Here is a 22,479-nt window from a genome sequence, read left to right on the forward strand (position 1 = left end):
TCTGACAAACAGCACCAAATATTCCCCAATAAAACAAACATTTTATTTCCACTGATTTAGGAAAGCTTCTTCAATCTACTACCTTGGAAATATCCTCTCCAGTTCTTCTCGATGAGGTATGTGTGGAACTGGAGGACTGTCAAAGTGTAACAGAGTAAGGAACACAGATCCTGCATGAGCTCGAAACTTATCAATTTTTTCAGCTGATTGTTGGGCCAGCCAACACATAATCTGTTTGCAGCTATAAAAAATAAAAAGAGAGAGAGAGAGAACAATTCATCATATATAATGAGTAGAATGTGTATTGAAATCACTGCAACAATATCAAAATCATATCAATATAGAAAGAAGTCTGGTTTAATGCTTTGTAATGAATATGCAGATGATTTAAGAAATCAAAATGGTGACAGAATATTTAGAGATCTGTTTACCATGTATCAATCAAAAAATGCCATGACTCTAACGTTACACAGCATTTGATGTTCACATATCACCTTTCATCTGAGAAAATACAATGGTGCTTTATGGACTGAATGAACATTTCAGATGGAAATAGAACAGGAACCTTGGGAAAAGCACATTCTCAAGTAAAAAACTGCAGACATACCAGTAGACGAGGTCTATTCCCAAATTTTCTGTTCCACATGAGGATTCAGCTCTGGTTAGTTATTTAACTGAATCCCAATTAGCCTGCATCCATAATTAAACTCTCTGCTATGAAATTGTGTTCTACAAGGTGCTTTACGCCTTCAAAAGAAAAACTAAGACATCAGAAAGAACTAGAACTCTTTCAGCTACAGCGAGACCTACAACACCAAGTAAATGTGATTCTCTCTCTTTTAATCAAGCTGGAAGGATTCTCTTTTAAGTTTGATGCAATAATTTCTGCATAAGTCCAACAGGAGGAAACCCCTGGACAACGGGCATTGGCTGAGTACTGCCTTCCTAGAATCCACCATTTTCCTTCCACGTGTCTGATTCACCAACTAACAGTCATTCACTTGGTTTTAAATCTAGAAATCATGTAGCTGTTCAGCCAACATGGGCATGCTCTGTCCATAAACCATCATCTATCTTGCTTCACCTCAAGCTGTACTTAAAAATTGCATTCACTATTAGGAACATGAACAAATACTCATGAAATCAAAAACCTGAATCTCAGTGTAAATTTTGTTTTTGATGTATTTCCTTGTTAATAATTCGGTAAAGATGACAGAAATGAAAACAAATTCATTTTCACATTTCACCACATTCCAGTCCAGTGATGCAGTGCTCTGTGTAAGTGGGTGAATTCCCATCCTATTTAAGTGAATAATGCTGGCAATGTGCACAGAGGCTGCAAGTGCAGACCAAATCTCAGAGATCCACTGTATTTGTAAAGTGGGACTGTCACCCTCTTTCTCTCATTGAGGTAAGCCTCTCTGAAACACAGATAAATATTATCAGCATCTAATGGTGTAAAATCCATGCATTTCTATCAAAGGTTCAATAGAGGAGTAAGCACACAATATGTAAACAACACTTCCTTGTGTGGACTGGAATGCAATTATAAGAGATATGACAAAAAGAGAACAAGTAACATACATGTTGGCATTAATTAACTCTGCTTCATTCTGAACCAGCAAAAGTGTCACTTTCATTAAACTTGTCATAGCAGCTTCACGTACCCTGTTGGAACAGAAATATGTTAGAGCAGTTAAAGCAGTACTTACATAAATACAGCAGCAGTTAGGTTAAACAGACACTGGCAAAAATACCAGCAGGTACAAAGCATTCAGAACAATGAGAGCAGTTATCGTACTTTGGGAAGGAGTGCATACGACTGCATAAATCCCCATCCCATAAAGCAAAGCCCACATTTGCACTGAGAGCCATCCTTGCTTCCAGGTAGATCCCCAACCTGACCATCTTGGTTTTCATTCCAGCCAGATATCATCAGGTTATTAAGAAGGCCAACATTGATAGCCATTAGTCATATGTAGCGTGCAAATTGCTTTTAAAACTAAGTCTTTTGTCTTCAAATTCTCTTTTTCTAAAAAGACTAATCAACATTTTTACAAATATTTAAACCACTTCTGAAAGCATCACACTTTCACAAATTTTTAGTACTTCCAACATCAGGAAAAACTGAGACTCAGAATGGCTCAAATCTGTCTCCTATAGTAATTCTGTGAAAAAGATTAGCTTAAATAACATTAACATCTGCTTGGTGTCCACCTTCCTGACCAGAGCCCAGCACATTCATCCTTTCTCAGTAATAAGTAAATACATAGAGAGAAATTTACAAAAGGGTACACCTGTGTACTGCAAAATTTCCAAAACAAACTGAAAAAAATAGTTGCCTATGTAGTCTAAAAGTGAGTGAAACACTTGTCATAATGGTAAAAAAAAAAAAAAAAGAAGAAGAAAGAAAAATAAATGACATCATTTTTTCCTAAGTAGTTTAATACAAGTTTGGCAATCTTTCATCAAAGGATGTTTTTCTCCCCTTTTCATACAGTATCTGACTTTTAGATACTCATGTCTAACACCTGTAGTCACACTGGACAAGTCCTAGCAAACTATCTGTCAAAATAAACGTGAAGTTTGCATATGGAAAGTACAGTTGGTTATACTTTCCCACGATTCCATTAAAGAAAGACAAAAATTACACACCAAAGGAAAGGTCTCTGCAGAGAATGGCAATTCTCTCCTTATCTTTCCATCTTAGTCAGCAATTTAAAAGAAACAGAATGAAAAAACATATCTAAGAGGCCACAAAAGTATTCAGCAGGCTATAGTTTGCTATGAGAAAAGCCTTCCCTTCCCCCTTCAATTTACATGTTGATTTTGGCCAATGTTGTGAAAGAAGGTTTAAAAAAAATGTGGGGCTCAAAGCACATTTGAATTTTAACGGCAATTTGATTTCCTTAGGACTTCTATGAAAATTTCCACTTTGCAGAATTTTGTTTTGTGTTTAAATTAAGACGGACAAAAAGATCATCTATAGGGGAACTTGTGAGCTGCTACAAGCGGAAGCTCACTTGAGTAACTAATTATACTTCACCAGTTTCTCCCTTATCAGCTTCAGCACCTCACCCAATTTTGAAAGCAGAAAGCTCAGTCTCTCTTCCTTTCTCTGACTCATCACCCTACAAGCTTGCTCTTACATTTTCTTCAAGCTACTCTTGTGTCACTCAAGTGCTATTACATACCCTAAGCTGCAGATCCACTCACCTCCTTGCTGTCTGACAGCTGACAAAGAAGAAGGAATGCCAAGATGCTTCCTCCCTTGTGCGTACTGGAATGACCTGTTCTTGATCCTTACTACTTTGCATTCTTGTTTCCTCTTCTAAGTTTGAGATGTCAGATGCACCTACATTTCTCTGACTTGCTGTCCTGTGTTGTTTCCCTTCTTCCCTTGATTTCTTTGGAATTTTCATTCACACCATGTGTTCCATTCCCCACAAAACCTTGCTGCCATATGACAATCAGTATTAAAGGCTGAGGCTCAAGGCATCATTGCATAAAAAAATATAACTACAAACACACAAACATTAACTTAGGCTGATAGGAGTAACTTAGATTATTTTCCCTCTACCCTTTTTCAACACATTTGTAAATACTGTAGTGAAAAACTTAGAGGTTGCTCCAGGACTGGTCTGTTTTGTCGACAGCAGGGAGAAAGGAGCAAGTCACCGAGACTGTTCTGGTCACAGAAAGAAGTGTGATGAGGAAGAAGGCACCCAACCATGCCTGCCTGCAAGGCACACTAACTTCACGGCCACTGCAAGCTTCCTAAGGCAGTAATTACAACACGGTTTGCAACCATTGAACATTTGTCACTCACAAATTAAACAACTGCTCCCTCTCCTGGCAAAAAACAACAACGCACGAGCATAAAAGGAGCTCAATAACTAGGAGTCAACGTACTACTTCAGAGAAACTAGGAAAGACAACTTAAACCACTGTACATTTAACAGTTAAATACGTTCCTAATATTCAATATCAGAACAAGTCTGAACTCCAGTTTCACATCTTCTTGGTGTGAAGGGACAAACAGCTTGAACAGCTTTCCCTTTCCACATTTATTCCACCAGCACGTTTCCAAACTCAAATCACAACAAGGTTGGATTAATCTACTTATTTCTAATAGTTTTCAAAATATTTCTTTAATTGGACATAAAACATGACGCTAAGCTGAAGTCTCCCATTCTGAGGCATCTTACCATCCTCCAACATCTCCTCGGCTGTCTGTCGTGTAGTCAGTCACACAATTGAGCAACGTAGCATAAATCTGAGCAACATTATCTTTGCAGATAAACTCTTCCTGGGATCCTTCGCCTTTAACACCTACAGTCTGGCAAATCCTTTAAAAAGAGAAAACAGAGGGGAAAAAAATACATTAGCAAGGGGAAACATTAAGATCATAGCTTTGTTCTGTTGCTTAATAAAATTCACTAGATGTAAGAGTATTCTAAGCCCCATAATAATTCCAACAAATAAACATACAGCATGCAGAATGGTCCTGAGACTATTGTAGATTTGAGGATTTCTTATCAGTGTTCAGGTTTAAAAAATACCATCTGATCCAAAATCTCAACAGAGAAGCAGAATGTTTTCATGTCTGAAATGCTACAAAAAGAAGTCTCCTTACTTAACTGGCACTTTCTGCACTCTTACTACAATGAAGCAAGCAAGTAGAGCAAAGCACCTAATAATAGGTGCACTGAATTTGGTATTATATTTCTTTCTACTGAAGATAAGTGTAATGTGAGAACAAGATTTTTCTGCATTGTAACAGTTTAAGAGTATACATACTCTCATACTATTAACATTAAATATGCTGTGGCATGTAAACACTGAAAATATTCCTTAAGATAAAAAGTTTCTTCAAACAAATTTTTTTTTTTTTTAATTAAGTGGAAAAATCTATGCTGTTCATTTTCACTGAAGCTCAAACTGCAGCCCATGAAAAAGGTGAGCTTTGAAATATATTCTAGCTACTTTTTTCATTGATTTAAAAACAAAACATGAGAGCTGTATGCCATCCTCAGATGTGAGATAATCCTCTGAATCAAGGGTGCATGGGATAATGGAGATGTACACAGTTCCACATTAGAAATGATTAATTTTTTTCATAGTGTAAGTCAGTTCAAGATCTATGCAGTGAGCTTGTATTAAAAAGTGGAGTGAACAGTAGAAACCTTCTATAGAAAGAATTAAAATTAGATAAAAAATAAAGATGATAAACATACTCTGCAATTGCTATTAGGGCATCTCTTCTGGACTCAGCAAAGCTCACGTCTCTGGGGGTAATTAAGGTAACTTTTCTCAGACCTTCCAAAACCTGAAAGAAAAAGAAAAAAAAGATAAATTTGAAGTCAACATGATATTCGTAAGTGACCTACATTTAGAGACAGTAGGAAAATTAGGTGAATTACATACAGGAGAACCAAGCAGTCAATAGCTTTAGGTTTCTCGCCATGACCTGTCAATATGCCCATGTGTTCCCTTTGGACAAGTGTTCCACCCCAAAGGGTAACTCAGCCTGCTTTTTCCATTAACACTACCAAGGCGGGACTAAACTTAATTACCAGAATCTATGGCAAACTAAATTCATGATTTTCTGGTGTTACTGTACATTGCAATCCCAAACCGTTTCACAAAGACCTTTAATTATGATCATTATTATTTATTTCATTATGATCATAGGTTTCATTCACAATACCCTGTGCCCTCTCGTCTCACCTGCTGAAGCCTGCCCTTTAGCAGAAACCTTGGAAGGGCTCCAAGGGCGAGTGAAAAGCCACAGCGGATCATCTGCTCTGTGCTTTGTAGCTCTGAGATGTACTGTGTCACCAGCTCATCTAAAAAAGACAAAAGCAATTGCAAAGCAACTTTTACATCATAATCATTACGTATTTGGCTAACTAAAAAAATAAGAGGAAAACTACCCTCCAAATATATCGCCTAGAAAGTTTTATTATTCATTATCTAAAATACAGAGTATTTTACATTTCCTATGGAAAAAAAAATAGGAATAGTAATAAAAAAAATTCTAAGACCACAGAATGGTTTGGGCTGGAAGGGACCTTAAAGAGCCCCCAAGTCCCAACTCTTGCTATGGGTTGGTTGCCCCAGGTGGCCCCCCCAGGTGGCCTTGGGCACGTCCAGGGATGGGGCACCCAGCACCCACACTTCTCTGGGCAGCACAGCCACGGCCTCACTATCTCTAGGTAAAGAATTTCTTCCTCACATCTGACCTAAATCTCCCACGTTAGTTTAAAACCATGTCCTGTCACAATCAAACCAAAAAGTTGTTCTCCCTCCTGATTACAATCTCCCTTTAAATACTGAAAGGCCACCACGAGGTCTCTCAAGAGCCTTCTCTTTTCCACACCGAAGAGGCTCAGCTCCCTCAGCCCTTGCTCACGGAGATGCTCCAGTCCTTTGAGCATCTTCGTGGTCCTTTCCTGGCCCTGCTCCAACAGCTCTGCATCCTTCACGTGCTGGGACAAGGCCACTGCAGGTGGTGGCTCAGGAGGGCAGAGCAGAGGGGCACGACCACATCCCTTGCCTGGCTGGCCACCCCTCTTATGATGATATTCACAGTTGCATGGATGTTTACTTTCTAAATATAAAGTCAGAATTTTAGGCACACTGACTCCAGTCATTCAGAAGATGGACAGAATTCTCAAATTAAAAGATGAAGCATTTTTTAAAAATCTGCAGAGTAAGTCCAAGCACGATTTTCAGTGTAAAGACAGAGGAGCAATCTCTCATTTTTATAGTCATCATTTTCCATCATCAGACAAACACTCTGTGTGAGGAAATTTCTGTCTCGGATGAATCCATCAAGGCCTCTTATGAAACTGTTCTCTTCAAAAAGTCTTAACTGGACTGGGGCGATTCAAACACACACAGGTCATACCTAAGCAATGAGATTTTGTCATTTTTTATGCAGAAACAAACTAACAGAAAACTTGGATCTTTTAAAAGTGAAAGCTTAAAAAGAAGCAGCCGCCTAGAACAGTGGGTGCTGTGCTCAGGTCTTTGAATTGCTGTACGACCATACAAGAAAGGGCTCTGCAAACAGTAGTGCAGAGGAATGGAACAAGAATAAACTGAACTGTGTTAGGAAAGGGCAGCTCAACCATGAAGTAAAGTGACATGAAGAAGAACACAAGCAAGAATCAAAAAGTCAGTAATTTCTACTGTCAGAGACTTAATAGACAATACTTCCTTTGTACAGTTTCTCAGCTCTAAACTCAACTCCTCTGTGAAATGCAGAGGAAAATAAGGTAACTCAAAAAAAACCTAGGAACAAACAAGAGAGCTGCAATAAACACAACTCCAACTAAAAAAGGAGAAAGGCAGTCTCCCTCACCTTACCAAACATATACTTTTTAATCTTGAAGAGGAAAAATTCAAAGATTCCATGAAAATTACATAATTGTGCCATTGCTTATTGCCATCTAAGATTGAAATGATTGAGCAATATTTGCTAGAGGAAGAAAGATCAGTTACCATAGGAAACCGCACTTTAATCATACCTCATGACTTCTTTTTCTTTAAATCCCTGCACAATTCAGCAGGCCTCAACTAGTTCCTCACATCAGGAAATTAGTTCTCTGCTAGAGGTTAGCAATACTTTCACATGAACCCTTCTACTATTCAAAATCTTCCAAACAATTGGTAGGTAAGACTTAAGGACATAGGAAGAAGATGCAGTGCTTGCTTAGAGAGCAAGATGATCTTAGACAGTAAGACTACCACAACCTTCCTTTCAATTGATATAACTTGAAGACTAAAATTTTAGCAATATGACAAATTTAAGACATGATGAAAAATGAACAACTTGTCTAAAAACTTTTTACTTCAATTACATCTCAAGACTACCATGGCTTGTGTGACCCCTTCAGGCCCATGCTATTTGAAAAGCTCATCCAGAATCCAGTAAAAAATGAAGATTTATAGGCATGTCACAGTACAACAGATATAAAACAAGTGCAGCCACCTATGGAATGATCTTCCAGTATATCTCTCTCCTCTTGATTTTGAAACATAGCTGACTTCTCTGCTCAACTTTTTCAGAAGCTTGACACTCCAACCTTACAGTTGTCTTTGACTCAGTGTTGGGTTGGTTGGTTGGTTGTTTTTTAAATCTGCCTCAGTATCACACTGCATCTATTTATTCTGTGAAAACAAACAAGCCATTTGGGCATGCAGCACCAGCCTGCACGAAGAACAGGGCCACTTTTTATTATTTTATTTATTTTTACAAAAATATAGAGATTAAGTGATATATAAAAGATTTAAAAATCAAGTTATGGCTCATATATAAAAAGCAGTCTAACTTCTTTAGGGCAGAGAATGCATGTCACAGTGTGTGGCAGGTATCTATGTCATTCTTGGAAGTACCACAATAAAAACACCAGTGATGTCTTTTGCTACCTGATTTAGAAATGATACATGAGTTTGCAATTCCAAAAAAAAAACAAAAAACAAAACAAAACAAAAAAAACAAACAACAAAACATTGCTCTGTAAACTATACATAACTGCAAAGTAATCTTTAAGAATACAAGAACATAAATTCTGTTATTCTTAAAATACCTACTGTATATAATCTAGTAAAATTAGTATAAAATCAGTGATGCTCCCCGCCCCCAATGTACTCAATTCCTCCAAAGTGTACATAAGGTACAGCCCAGTATCCTCTACCTCTTCTGTAAATACAAATCCTTACCCTGCAAAGCTGGATCAGCTTCTCCATTTTCATTGATGTAATATTCATTACACAAAGCACTCAGTGCAGACACCGCAGACTCCTGAAACAAAGGGAAAATTGTGAACTTCATATCATGAAATATGATCTTAGTAAATATAACTGCACTTCAAGTTCAGAGGTTGAAGAGAAAGACAATTTTATGTTTGGTTGTTTTTTTGTTGTTGTTGTTATTTAATGACTACCTACAGCTACTGCAGTTTATTTTTTAATTCTTCCCTACTCTGGTTTAAGATCAGCTGAAAAGGAAACCTATGGAAGAACAAAGTAGATTCTTCTCTTATTCTTTCAAAAGTACCAGTAAGCTAAATTAATATTTAACACATTAACAGCAACATGCCTGCTGCATTTCCAGCTCTCCTGTTGTATCTGAAGGATGACACAATATTACCAAATCCCTAAATTATTTTTTATCTGCAATACATAGATTCCAGACTGACAAGAAATTTTTCCTTTCCTACAGAAAGGAAACACAGCACAAAAACATGGATTACTCAATTGCTGCAGATCCCTCACTTTCTAAAGAGAACAGTTTTCTTTTTAATGGTATCACATTCTATTACAAGAGTGTATTTTGGCAGAAAAGGAGATAACTTTTCAGTGTTCCATGGATATTATTTCTCCCTAAAATACATGTAGAAATCAAGTGAGAATTGTCATTTACTAAACACAGTTCAATGTTAATTAATGTTAAAACAAACAAGTCAAAATTCTCTACAGTCTATAATTAATTCTCTAGCTAGGTTTAGAAGTTCCAGTAAAGATGTACAAACTCCTTGAATAAACTGCAAATACCAAAGGAATATTCCAAGAATTTAATTTCATCTTTCATCAGTGATTTGGATACATTTCAGTCTGCTCTGTTGTCTGAGGAAACGTTTAAAATATAAGCCACCAACTACTCCCAATGGCTTTTTATCTTATTGTAAGAAATGAACAAAATGAATATAGTATTTTCTATTCAAATGGTGTCTGCGACAGCTATAATCTCTAGCAGGGCAGACAAAAATTATCTTTTTAATTTGGTAGAATCTCATTTAAGAGTACAAGATCAAACTTCCGTGGTATTACTCAGGAAAATTAAAGTAAATAGCTGGAGACATGAAGGCCATGTACATAAAATAGCACAAAGAAAATGAAAATAGCACTCATCAATGGATTTAATATTCAGAATAAGTGTAGTTGGAGAGCACAGAAAAGGATTTCACTACAGACTAATGGAAAATTTAAGTACTGTGTCCCAAATAACTCCCGTTGCTTCAGACCAATTTTCTCCCTGTTAACAAACCCCCCCTGAGTACATCAGACCCGGGGATACTGTCCACAGACACTTTTCTAAATAAATTTATCTGAAACCATTAAAAACAACCCAAATCAACATATCTTGCACATATAACATATATATATTAACGCAGTAGATTTTCTTATTATTAAACATGGTGGCAAAAACAGGCATTTTATCCACGGTCCGTTTTTTTTTTTAAAAGTCTAAGACCTAAAACTTTGTATTTACATAAAAAAATTGGCATTGGGTGGCTAACTAAAAACAGGAATTATAGTGCAGTTATGTATGAAGCAAGTCAAAACCATGCACCAAAACAGAAGAAAAATGTCACATTGATGTACTCGGATGGCAAACTGAGCAGCTTCAAGCAGCAGGGAACTGCTCACTGTTAGTCCATCATCAGTGCCAGTGACTGCCAATGACTTTGTTCAAATCCACACACAAGAACATGCTCTGTAATAACTACTCAAGCATTAAACAGGAAGCCTCCTTGCAATTTAGGAGAATTCATGTTTTGCTTTGTTTTTAAATTCCCTTTCTCAGCAATCTAAGAAACAGACACACAAGAAGTAATCACATTCTATGGAAAATACTCTAGTGGGAAGCAAAAATGCTTCTAATCCTGTATGGACATGAAGAAGGAATCACTACTGTACCTTTACATGCTGTCGTGCAGTGCATGAAGCAAGAGGAAGACTTCTTAGACTGTCATTGATTAGCCACTGCCAGCCCTCTGAAACAGTAAGGAACATACATGGTATTACCTTTCTCACCTTATAAACTTCAGCATTTTCTCTCTCATAGCAGAAAAGTATAGGAGCCATCCACATGCAGTTACTTTGTGCCTTTCCAAAATTAACAAGGTTGTGTATTCTAGCTCACTTTACAAAGTACACAGAGCAAATGCTGACTGATAATACTGAAAACTATACAGGGAAAAAGACAGCAAATAACACAGATCTTCTGTAACATCTCTGTGCAGATTTCTGTAACTTTCTGATATTTTATTTGTTAGCCCATTCAAATTTGCTGATCCTCGCTGTTCTTTGTAAAACACCACTCACTGATGTTTTACAGCTTAATGAAAAGGAAGCTGCATTTACTCGAAAATGAAAGGTTATTTAAAACACTACATACCAATTATTGGATCTCCTTTAAACGGCATTTTTGATAGTGACAGCTTTTCAATTAAAGTGCAGACTGTAAGAAAATAAATTTGGCAACCAGATAAATAATAAAAAAATACAGTTGGCAGCTTCTTTAAATATACAGCTACATCACATTACATCAGCATTAATTTTAAATTAAGAAAATTCAGAAAGTCCAAGGCATGTTAGTTGTCAAATCTTTGTTGGTTTATACACTTACATAAGTTTCAAATTTATGGAATAGTTTTCTTTTAGGACTTCAAGTTGTTTTGATGAATAGAAATTAACACACTAGACACTGCAACATTTTGCTATAGATCCAACTGATCACGTTGCTCAAATGAAAACCCAGCACTCAGGGAATACATTACCTTCCACCTCCTGGTGACCAGATGAAATACAACACAGGTCAGTACAGAATCATTATCAGATTGCTTTAGAGTTGGTGAAGAGCAGGAGAGGACAGAACAAGCTGCTGCATACTGTCACTTTTCTGTTTCTCTCTGCTCCCACAATTTAATCTTTCAGTCTTACTCCAGCCTCTGTACACAGTTCATCATCATAATTTATAACCAACTCACTGGGCTCTAAACCTACTCTTCAATTCAGTCCTCACTATGGCAATGTCACACAATCGGGCTCCCTGCACTCAAACACCATTCAATACAGTATGGCAGCTTCTTCACTGATACAATGCAACTAAAACCAAGTCTCCTAGGGTCCTTCCTCAGTCCTCTAAGCTTCTTGTATGCTCTGTTGTGGCTGAGACTATCATCTTCATTAGACATGCTTGCAATTTGTGGAACATATTTAATTCTTCCCTTATTCTACCTACGCAGCCCTATCTTGCCAAAATGCTGCCATTTCTACTTCTCAAATATATGAAATATTCAGCTGCTGAGCAGTTAGAACAGATGATGAAAACCAGCAGTTGTAAATACGTTCTTTCAGCATTTCCATGTCACATCTGTAAACTCATTCAAAGACAGAGTTCTCCTTGCTCCTCTGCTCATCCATTCATTCAATTGCCTTTCAATATTGGTAACGATTTACTTTACCCACTAAGTCTGAAGATGTGATTTAAGTCATCCCAAGTCAGAATCTGCTATCTAGCACTTCCCTCATTCAACGAATAAGCAGGAAACTAAAGTTGGCATGATTTCCTTACCCACCCAATTTACCTGCTTCTCCCTGCAATGCCCTTACTTTTCACCTTGTTTCTGTACATAATTATCATTGAACTCCTCACCATTAATGTAATACAACCCCTTCCACAAACTGTTGTTTATATGGTCTTTATTCTTTACCTTTGCATACATGTGTATTATGATAAAAATCGTTAGTTACATGATCATATCTGTCTTAATGGACAGACCACATCTCTTCCGGAGAGGAACTGGGGTGTATCAAGAAAATCAAATTCAACCCAAATAAAATTACTTTTGCTCAGCAAGTGAAGTGTGTGACAGAAACCCAGGAACTGCCTTCAACTCTTACACAAATGGGGTTACTCCCAGTTGTGCTGGTAAATAATATTCTGCCATATCTGACTTCTGATTAGCTTTCAAATCCCGTATTTTTAATTACTATGCATATTTTATTTATGCATTCAATATAACATGTGCAAAACAAACAAGTAAACAGAAGAACTATGTATTGCACATTTTCTGTTTCATAGCTCTGCTATGGTACTTACCAGCTGGTCTCATTAGCTCTCCACCTAACCCCCTGCAAAGCAAAAGGGAGAGGCACTGTCACAAGCAGTTTGAATGCATTGCCCAATGAGGAAAAAAGGGTCTCTACAGCATTTTAGAAAGCAGATCACAAAACATCTTCAACTTTCATAACTGATCAATGCAAACATACTTCTTTTTAAATTAGCTGTTGTCTTGTTGTGACCTCAGCATGACATACACAAAGCCTTCCTGAATATGTAGCTTTCTGCTTCTGAAGAACGCAAACCCTACCTTTCTAATTTTCAATGTGTATAATAGAAGACTGCCAAGTTCATTCTTCTTTTCTTCTTGCTTGCTTCAGAAGCATTACAAACTTTAGCAACTTCTCAGCCATGCAGCTTTTGACTTCCATAATTGAAAAGCAATTACATACAAAGTTTTAGCAAAATCTTCATTTCTGGAACATTACATGGAAATGATGCTTACCAGTTCCCATTTTCACAAATTTCAACTGGTTCATTTTCCTGGCAAAGTTTCTCACTCTTTTCCCTTCATTCTCTTTTTCTCTGCTAAAGCCCTCTCAGATGATTTTGCATTCATCATGAAAAAAGCAGTAAAAATTCCAACTTATCAGAAGGGGAGGGAAACAAAATGCCTAAGACATTTCAAACCATCCTGAAGAAGAGTACATCACATAAGAATGGTCTTACCAGCTCAGACCTGAGGCCTACCTATCCTGGCTTATTAACCTGGCTACTGGGCCCCAGGAGGAGAAAGTCTGAGCGAGGCACAGAGGGAGAAGCATCGTGCAACTGCAGGGCCTGTTTCGATTCCCCAGCCTGTCGTATCTCAGGGCAGAGACCTGTCTCCTCACACCACTGAGCAACATCTGCTGATTCCTTGGATATCCCCAAGGCATCACGAGCACTGCTTGGGGTGTTCTGCTCAGTGTCACCCTCTGTGGCATAATTTTCCCATTTTTTGAACCTTTGACCCCTGCCCTTCCTTTGGATATTTCCTCCCTTGGCTCCTTATTCTTGCCTCCCTTCACTTCTGTTGGAACATTTCCTCCCTGAGGTGTGCCAAACCCATAATCACCTGTTTGTACGGCTACGCTCTGGCAGAAACTCCCAGCAAGGGGGAGGAACAACAAAGGCTTTCTGTTTATTTGTTTGTGTTTTTTGTTTTGTTTTCCAAAAAGAACTTTTTCTTCCCTCCTACCTCCCACAATAAAATTAGTAGCTGTGCTCACAAGGCAAACCATAGCAACCCTAACAACTCTAAGAACTTTGTTCTCCAGTTCATCGTTTTACAGGAGCTTCAAAAGCCCAAACATTTTAAACGAGTTTTTCCATTCCATGCAAGTAGGTTCCTCCTGTTACATGCACTTGGGTTTGTGACTCAACATTCTCACTGGTTTTTCAGGTGATGGAGAGGCGCCAACTCAACACTATTTTCATGTGCCCTGGATCAGCATTTCCTTTAATTGGAAAACTTTTGCTTTCAACAATCAATACATTAAGCTATACGCAATGCTCTATGGCTCATCCTAGCAAGCAAGAAGAGAATCCACATCCCCATACTGATAAGCTCTTCGTATTATCTACCCCACCTTCCTGCCATGCTGTCTGCTCTCCAACTTGTAAAAAAATTCAATTAGAAAACAACATGATGTAAGGAGTTGATACAGTGGCAAAAATAGAAAAACGATGTAGCAAGGGTTGCTTCCTCTTCAGTGTTTCTTTTCCCTTCATTTTGTACCTCACCCATTCCTTGCCTTTTGTCTGTTGTCTTACTGCAAATGAGTATAAAATAATGATCTTGTGAATTTGTTTGGTGTGCAACAAAGTCTGCTGATGTAAGGATTCAGATATGGACTTTGTTTCAACTACAAAGCAAGAACTGAGTCACAAAGGCTGCTCTTCTCCACTTCTTCTGACTGCCAACAAGGAAGTCAAGCCACTCAAAGCTACTCTTATGTTAATAACTTGACAGCTATCCCTTCCTTTGGCATCACATCAAGTTCATTTAATTTCAGAGTTTAGAGCTTCACTTAGGATTGTTGGCCCTGCGGAACATGACGAATGGTGACAGTGAATTGCACATTAAGATTTCTACATAATGCAGAAACTACAATCAAATCTATCTGCAAAGGCACTGTCATCCTGTGTTCTCTACACAAATTTTCATGCTGTGTCTTGCCTACACATCACCATATGTCTGACAATTTATCTTTTTTTTTTCTTTTCCACAACACATACAAATTTCAATTTTAGGAACTGAGAATTCTATTGTAACTCTAGATCTTTTCTCAGTCAGTGTTTACTTTGTCAAACAAGATGTGCACCTTCCTATTAACTTTATCTTCCCCTGCAGTATGTCACTAAATTAAAAAGATACGGATCTACCTATTTCAGAGATTCAGAATTCTGCTGTACTGTCAGTATTTTCTCTTTTTTGTTTCAAAGAAGCATCTAGAAGTTACATCACATTCACAGGTGTAGCTGTTTCAAGGTTTATTTATTAACTCAGTCTGTAAATCGATTGATGCAGTGCCCAGGTTCCATTAGCTCCAGACATTTCTTCCCATGTGCAATTCCATAGAAATGTTTCTCTCCTAGAAATATTCTGGAAATAACTACAACTTATTTGTGGAAAACACTCAAAATACAGAATCCCTTATTGAATCAGTGGATTAAGATTGCTGATCTAAGCATGCCAGTATATACTGTAAAATTACACAAGCATGAATCAGAACTGTTTCCAGTTCATGTCCAAGTTCGACGTGCTTTTGAAGATTTCTAAAATGATATTTAAAACTCAATTTTTGGGAAGAGTTCAGAATTCATCTTTATGACTATAAAAACATTAATTGAGACAGTTCCAAATGACTGGTATCTGTGTTTTCATATACATCCAAATCTGGAGCTAAAGCTACTGGAACATCTCAAAATATTCAAATGCAAGTACTCAATTTCCAGAAAGCCAAGTAGAGTTTTCACACCAACACAAGCAGTAACAAAGCATTTGGGAACAATCTGTCCCACATAGGACTGAGGTATCTTAAAGGTCCACTCCGTCCATGTACAGGGTTTACAAACTGGCTTTACAAAAGGTACATGGAGGCAGCAGGATTAAGCTCAGATGAAAAAATAAAAAGCTGTCCATTTAATAAAGCTGCTGTAGTCATCCTCTAAAGATGCAGAGAATAATATTAAGCTGACAAACACCTGCTTTATGTTACTGTAAACTCATACGCTGAGTGTACGGTATTCTAATAACAGAAAACTATACAAAATCCCAGCTCTACAAAATAAGTTTTCTCAGTGACTTCAACTGGTAACAAAATAAAATAAAATAAAATAAAATCACTTTACAGCTCTTTCAAGTGAATGAAACTATACAGTACAAAGCATTTTGCAACAACAAAAAAACTGAGCAGAAAACAGCAGTAAACATCTCACATGATGCCCTTTTTTATATGCTCTTCCTTGCCTTGTCCACAATGTTTCACGTAAGGCATAGCACTACCATCCAGCAGTTGCACTGTTTCCAGCGATACCTCAAACAATCCCTTCAGAACATAGGATGGCATAAACTCCTTGAACCACCACGTTACTGGACGCAAAAAATAGTTTAAACTTGGAAGAATTTTTAAGATGAACTTTGTTGCAAGGCCAGACTTATTTCCTGATTAAGTTTATACGTCCAAAAAACTCTTTTGCATAAATGACTGCCAAGAAACACATCTGCCCTGAAACCATCAAGATTTGCTGCAGCCTTAGAAGTCTTTGCAATGAGAACAACTTTCCTTTGCTTGGTCTTGCCAGCTCCTGCAAGGCTACTTTACTCTTATGGAAAAGCTGAAATACTGCAGATGACCATCCATTTATTTTACTATGTATAATAAATGAAGCTTGCTGCTCTGCCATAGCTGACACGTACACATGCAGCCAGCCTCTGCATATGGTACAAGAATGAACCAGAGAAAAACTCCACATGCAGCACATTGCACCAACTGAATCATCCAGTGTGGGAGTTGCTCATAAACACTGTGCTTCCTGTCACAAGGCAGTTCTGATGTGAACCCTGAAGGCCCAACAACAGCCCATTTGCTGAAATACACAAGTGAAATGCAGCTACCTGGAAGAAGTGCAGTCAGTCTGTCTGCAGCACTTCCATCTCCATCCCTCAATTATCTTGTTACAACAACTCTGTGTATTAAGAGCTATATTGCCAGCCTCAGAAATGGCTGGAAGAGAGGAAAAAAAGTTCTACACATGACGCAGGTGGATATACAGTCAAGAATCTTATCTTAGATGACACATTTTTAAAGAACCTCAATTATTAAAAAAAAATTGAGAACACTCCAATACTGAGAACAAGCAGAAAGGCCTTAAATGCATTACAAAAGAGTGTAATGAGAAAAGGTTCCATGCTAGTTCAACAAAAGCACAGAGTAAAGCAGGCTGACTACTAGCAGCCATGTGCTCTTGTCTCAAGTTTTTATGTAAAAAAGCAATGTTTAAAACCAATAACTTTTTTTTTAATTAATTTTATAACTATAATACAGCCCATAAAGCACAAAACAGACAAATGCTCTAAGAGGCACGGTTTGCATGGCTTCACTGACTTGCTATAATTAGTGATCATTTAATATGGAAAACCAGGCCCACTGTGCAATACTAAGCTGGAAGTGCATATGCAAATGTTTAAAGCAACCAACTCCTCAAGACAAACCAGTGCTTCAGATGTGTCAGAAACAGAGCTAATGGAAGGAAGTGCTTGCTGGATGTGCCTGGACTTGTATTCTCCTTTTTCAGCATGCTATGGTAAGTCCAGAAAAACACTTATCCAGGAAGACAGAAAGATACTGACATTTTTCAAAGATGTTAATAAAGCAGAGGACAAGACTGTCTTCAATGAGCATTAAAAAATTTGAATAACTTCAAATGTACCCAAAATTCAGAGGCTGTGCAGTGCAACTTAAAACTTTGCCTGCGTCCTCTCTGAAGGATAATTCATGGACATTATTCCAAATCGAGTTAAAGGTATTACAAAAGATGCTGCACAATGTAGGAGGGACAGCTGAATGAAGGTATCCATTACAGCACTGACTTTTTTACTTAGGCATTCAATGGAATCCTAACAGTTGGGCAATCAGCACCACAGCCTATTTTGCAGTTCAACATCTGCAAATTACAGTTTTGATAAAAATGACAGAATTTTTATGCTTGATATTTCCCCCCCCCCCCAGGCCAAATTAGTTTGTGAAAACAGCTTGATCAACACATTGACATCCACTTAATACAACAAAAGACAGCTGTTTTGTTGCCAGAAGTGAAAGCAAAATATCTCATAATCAATTGCACCATGTGAACAGAGCTTTTGCTCCAGGAGTTTAAAAACTAGAAACACAAATAAAACACATACAGGTTTTCAACATTCCTCTAAGCCATTATTACACTGAAAATTCCCAGTAGCAATTTCTCAAATGGAAACCTTTGGAATATTACGTGCAAGAATTACTCACCGTGAAACGAGTTTGGCTTGTTTCACTAAATGCTTGCCCAGCAATACTCAAATGGCTGCTCTGTTTTTATAACCTAGTTTATTTTTCTTGTCCAATTTTAATATGCATGCCGATATTTTAAAATATGGATTATAGCAGACATCTGTGTCTCTGCCTAAGTATGAGAGTAAACAGCAGTGAATCAATTTTGCTTGGAGTTGAATTTTAAGTCTTATCTAGGATGAAAATATTTCTGTAGGCATCTTATAAATACCATTAAGTGCAAGAAGTGCACATTATGACAAAAACAAATTACACTCAAGCTCCACCCTAACATTAAAGAATTTATGGGAGCCAAGACAGCCACCCACAAAGACACTAATATGCAGCACCAGCATTAAAGCCATCCTCTCGTACGAGCTAGCTTTGGAATGGAGGTTTCACAGTAGTGCATATAGCCTTGAAAAAAGTAAATGTTTACTTTTTTTCAGGAAGTTTGAGAATGTGAAAACTTACATAAAAATGATTTGATGTATAAATAAAAATTACACACACAAAAAAAAAGCTAGTTAGGATCCCACTGCTCTACTATTTACAGGTACATCATGTGTAAAGAAGTGAATTAGATAAATGCCTAAAATCTCCAACAATTTGTCAGGTAAAGAAACAACTCATTTGCATGTCAAATCATTAGGGAATAGAAGTCATTAATTATGTTTTGTATTCCTTAAATTTATGAATTAACCCTGAAGTCACATACCAGTTCTAATTCACATTTATTTAACAGTTAAGTAGGCAAGTTCCCTTTACTTCCTGGAAGCTTCAATAAATAGAACCTTCTTAATACTTCTGGCCTGCTCATTACACAGGATTCTAGAATTTAGCCAGAAGCTCCTTTTAAAAACAAAAAGCTATACTAACTTTGTAGTGACAGGCCATTTCTACCATACAAATACTATGGTACAGCTGAAAAAGAGGAAAGAAATCCATTACGCACTGCTGGAGCCATGGCTCTGTGTGCATACTGCTCCACATTCCTTCCTTTCTTTAACTATCTCTATCACAGTGTTGAGACCAGTACTTACCACTTTCCCATTAATCTAACATGCCTGTAAATCAAACACTCCAAACTCCCCATACATTATAAAAACACCACCGGTCTCTGTAATAGGCAGACAAAGCCAAAAGAATGCATGTGCTTGCATTCTGATGAACTGTGATACACTGGCAGTCTATGGTAGGTGTAACAAAAGCAAAACCACCCCCCATCCCTGATGCTACTGTTTTCATTGGTTTGACTGATACCTTCCAGTACACAAATTAATTTTGCTTTAGTCCATTTTCTTACCTGTACAACTGTCGACTGCAAAGCTGGGGAGGAAAAAAACACAATATTTAGGAAGTTATTTTGGAATAAATGTTTTATTTTTCTTCCTCACACACAATGCCCATGTACCAGGTACTATGCCACATTTAACACTTTTATAAAGCACTATGTTTCTTCATTCCAAATCCTACCTGCTCCTGATGGTTTTTAAAATACATCTGCTTCTCACATTTGGCCCTTTAAAAATGGCAATACACTGTGCTGACTAAAAATTGAATGTATTTGCCAACTATGGATGAAGAGAGAAATTCAGGACAATGATCAAACAACGTGGAGTAAGTGTCCAAATCCATACGTGGAAGATTGTTTACTTTTGGCAAGTGGAAGAGGAAGGTGGAGAACAACAACTGTCTTAATTGCAAATATTTCTACAAATATAACATGCCACACTACAAAATACATTAACACTTGCTACAAACCTCTTGGTGGATTTGCTTAAGTCCCTCCAAAGATTTTCCACTGAAGTAGCACGTTATAGATCTGCAAAGGTACACACATTTTTTTTTTTTTAAGTACTGGTTGCCAAGTCATGCTCAGTTATTTTTCTCAACAGAAATACGCAATACTTAAACATTAACTTCAGATATATCTTTGTATAAATGCATCAGAGTGTGCTCAGAAGTAAAACAAAATGTTAATCAGAGTAATTGCTCAACATTTACCTGAAAAAGGTCATTTTTATAAATATAGGTTTCTTCAGTGTATATATATATATATATATATACACACACCCATGACTGCTGCAGAACTGTATTTTCAGTAAAGTCTGCATTTTGGGATTTTATCATCCACTGCTTTCATCTTAAACAGCTGCTCATTGCTATTTCATTCAAACTATTATGAAACTCTACCATTAATGCAGCTTCCAAATTCCAGTTCTACAGTAATGACTTTCAACCATTTTTCACAAATGATTCATGTGAAAGAAAGAAAAAGGTAAATTACTTTTCTTTAACCACAACACTAAAGCAAAGACATCTCCAAATAATTCTACCAATTATTCTGGGTTCATCTCTTAATTGCAGTATGAGTTTTTGTGTGTATACATAAATAACACCCCTTCCCATTCAGCAGTAATATTTAAATCAATCCAACTCAACAGGCTCTTTCTTTAACTCTGAAGATGAGAGACTAGCCCCTCACCGGGAAGACAAAATACTGTAAGGGAAGGGCTGCTGGGAAGGGTTGGTTAATCAATGGTTGGTATCTCTGAATTCTCCAAGTAAGGCAATAAATGATTTCACTTTCCTAACGATGAATTTAGACTTAAGCATGTAGTACCACCAAATAAAATGTGAAAGCTCGTCACGACTGATTATTATCACACAAAAATTCAGTTGAAGAGATGTTCAGTAAGATGGGATTTCCATAATTATACTCAGGAAGCTTCCAATAGATCAGACACGGAAGGAAAATTTATAGTGAAGATAATCTTGCATTTATACCTATTATTCTCTTCTGCTAGTTTACACAACGCATGGGTGATCTCAGCACAGGCAAGAATTGCCCCGTGGCGTGTGTGCAGATCTATGCCCACTGATAAAGGCAGCAGTCTTGGCAAAACTGAAAGAGATTAAATAATTATTTTATTTAAACAAAGCATATTGACAGATTACAGTTCTAAATGCAAATATGTTGGCCTAGAAATAACGTGGGAAAACCATTTCTTGAAAGTCTGGCCAACAAATCCTCATTATTATCTGAAAAAATAGTTTTAAAAAGTAAATTCTGAAAAAGCATACTAAACTATACCTACAGAGGTCACACTTACAACTAGCTCCGTGTTTGGAGTCAATTAAAAAATACGCTTGCTATGAGACACTGGATTGGCTAAGCAGTAGAGAAAACGAGGTTTGTAGCCACTTCCATAGTTTTACTTCCACGTACACTGCCACTGCCACTTCCCTAACCTGTTCTAGGGAGTCCAGGTAACATCTGTAAGGGTTTCAGTTGCTGTCTTTCACACGTAACAGAGAGCAGCTAAGTACATCCTTGGAATCTTGAGTGCACCGAGCAATTCTGAATTCATGCTAAGAAACCTCTGATTCCATACAGAGCAATCAAAAGGAATTCCTCTGAAGATGTCAGACAAGATGAAACAGATTTGTTCTCCCATCTCCATCGTTATGACATCAATGTATCAGCAAAACAAAGGTAGGAATTTGAAGGCTAGTGGCCTGAACTGTTGCAACAAAACTACACCTATTTCTTCATCTCACAGCGGTGCAGTCTTGTGTAGTCAGGCTACAAAAGACTAGTCTCTAAATTAAAACCATCTGGCAGGTTTTCTACCATTTTGCCTGAAAATTGAAAGCTGGTAGTTATTAGTGTCAATATACCATATTAAGTTGTAGGAAAACTCTTACTTTTTATTAAGTCATGGTGTCTGTTTAAGTCATTCTAATGTGTTTGTTTGTTTTTTTGCTGTCGCTGCAGGAGCTAGAACTCTTGGTATGATACACTGTGCAGAACATGTTATGCATTACCTACCCACATTTGCCATGTACTCAGGAGCCCGTGGGGTAAGGTTATGCAGAGCCTTGGTTGAAAGTTCTCGAATAACACTGAAGATGTAAAAGAATAAAAAAATAAAGAAAAATTCCCATTCATGAAGGGATTCCTGCCCACAACCAGAAAAAGACCCCAGAAATATTGAAGAATATGGTATTCTCTGTTAATCTTACCCTTCCCTTCTTAAAAAA

At 37.4% G+C, this 22,479-nt stretch overlaps 1 protein-coding gene across 1 annotated transcript in view; it reads right to left on the reverse strand.

Annotated features, from left to right (window-relative positions):
* Positions 1–22,479, reverse strand: part of TBCD (tubulin folding cofactor D) — a 108,308-nt gene that overhangs the window by 18,253 nt on the left and 67,576 nt on the right. The window contains exons 19-31 of the mRNA XM_003211411.3: positions 22,268–22,341; positions 21,223–21,340; positions 20,197–20,257; positions 19,739–19,761; positions 12,899–12,930; positions 11,192–11,254; positions 10,711–10,787; positions 8,731–8,812; positions 5,731–5,849; positions 5,238–5,329; positions 4,209–4,349; positions 1,585–1,668; positions 83–241 (exon numbers count right to left, since the gene is read on the reverse strand). Of these exons, the coding sequence (XP_003211459.2) occupies positions 83–241; positions 1,585–1,668; positions 4,209–4,349; positions 5,238–5,329; positions 5,731–5,849; positions 8,731–8,812; positions 10,711–10,787; positions 11,192–11,254; positions 12,899–12,930; positions 19,739–19,761; positions 20,197–20,257; positions 21,223–21,340; positions 22,268–22,341 (1,125 nt within the window). The remainder of the gene's footprint in view (positions 1–82; positions 242–1,584; positions 1,669–4,208; positions 4,350–5,237; positions 5,330–5,730; positions 5,850–8,730; positions 8,813–10,710; positions 10,788–11,191; positions 11,255–12,898; positions 12,931–19,738; positions 19,762–20,196; positions 20,258–21,222; positions 21,341–22,267; positions 22,342–22,479) is intronic.

This window comes from Meleagris gallopavo, chromosome 20 (assembly GCF_000146605.3).
Source record: "Meleagris gallopavo isolate NT-WF06-2002-E0010 breed Aviagen turkey brand Nicholas breeding stock chromosome 20, Turkey_5.1, whole genome shotgun sequence".
In the NCBI taxonomy this organism is placed as follows: domain Eukaryota; kingdom Metazoa; phylum Chordata; class Aves; order Galliformes; family Phasianidae; genus Meleagris; species Meleagris gallopavo.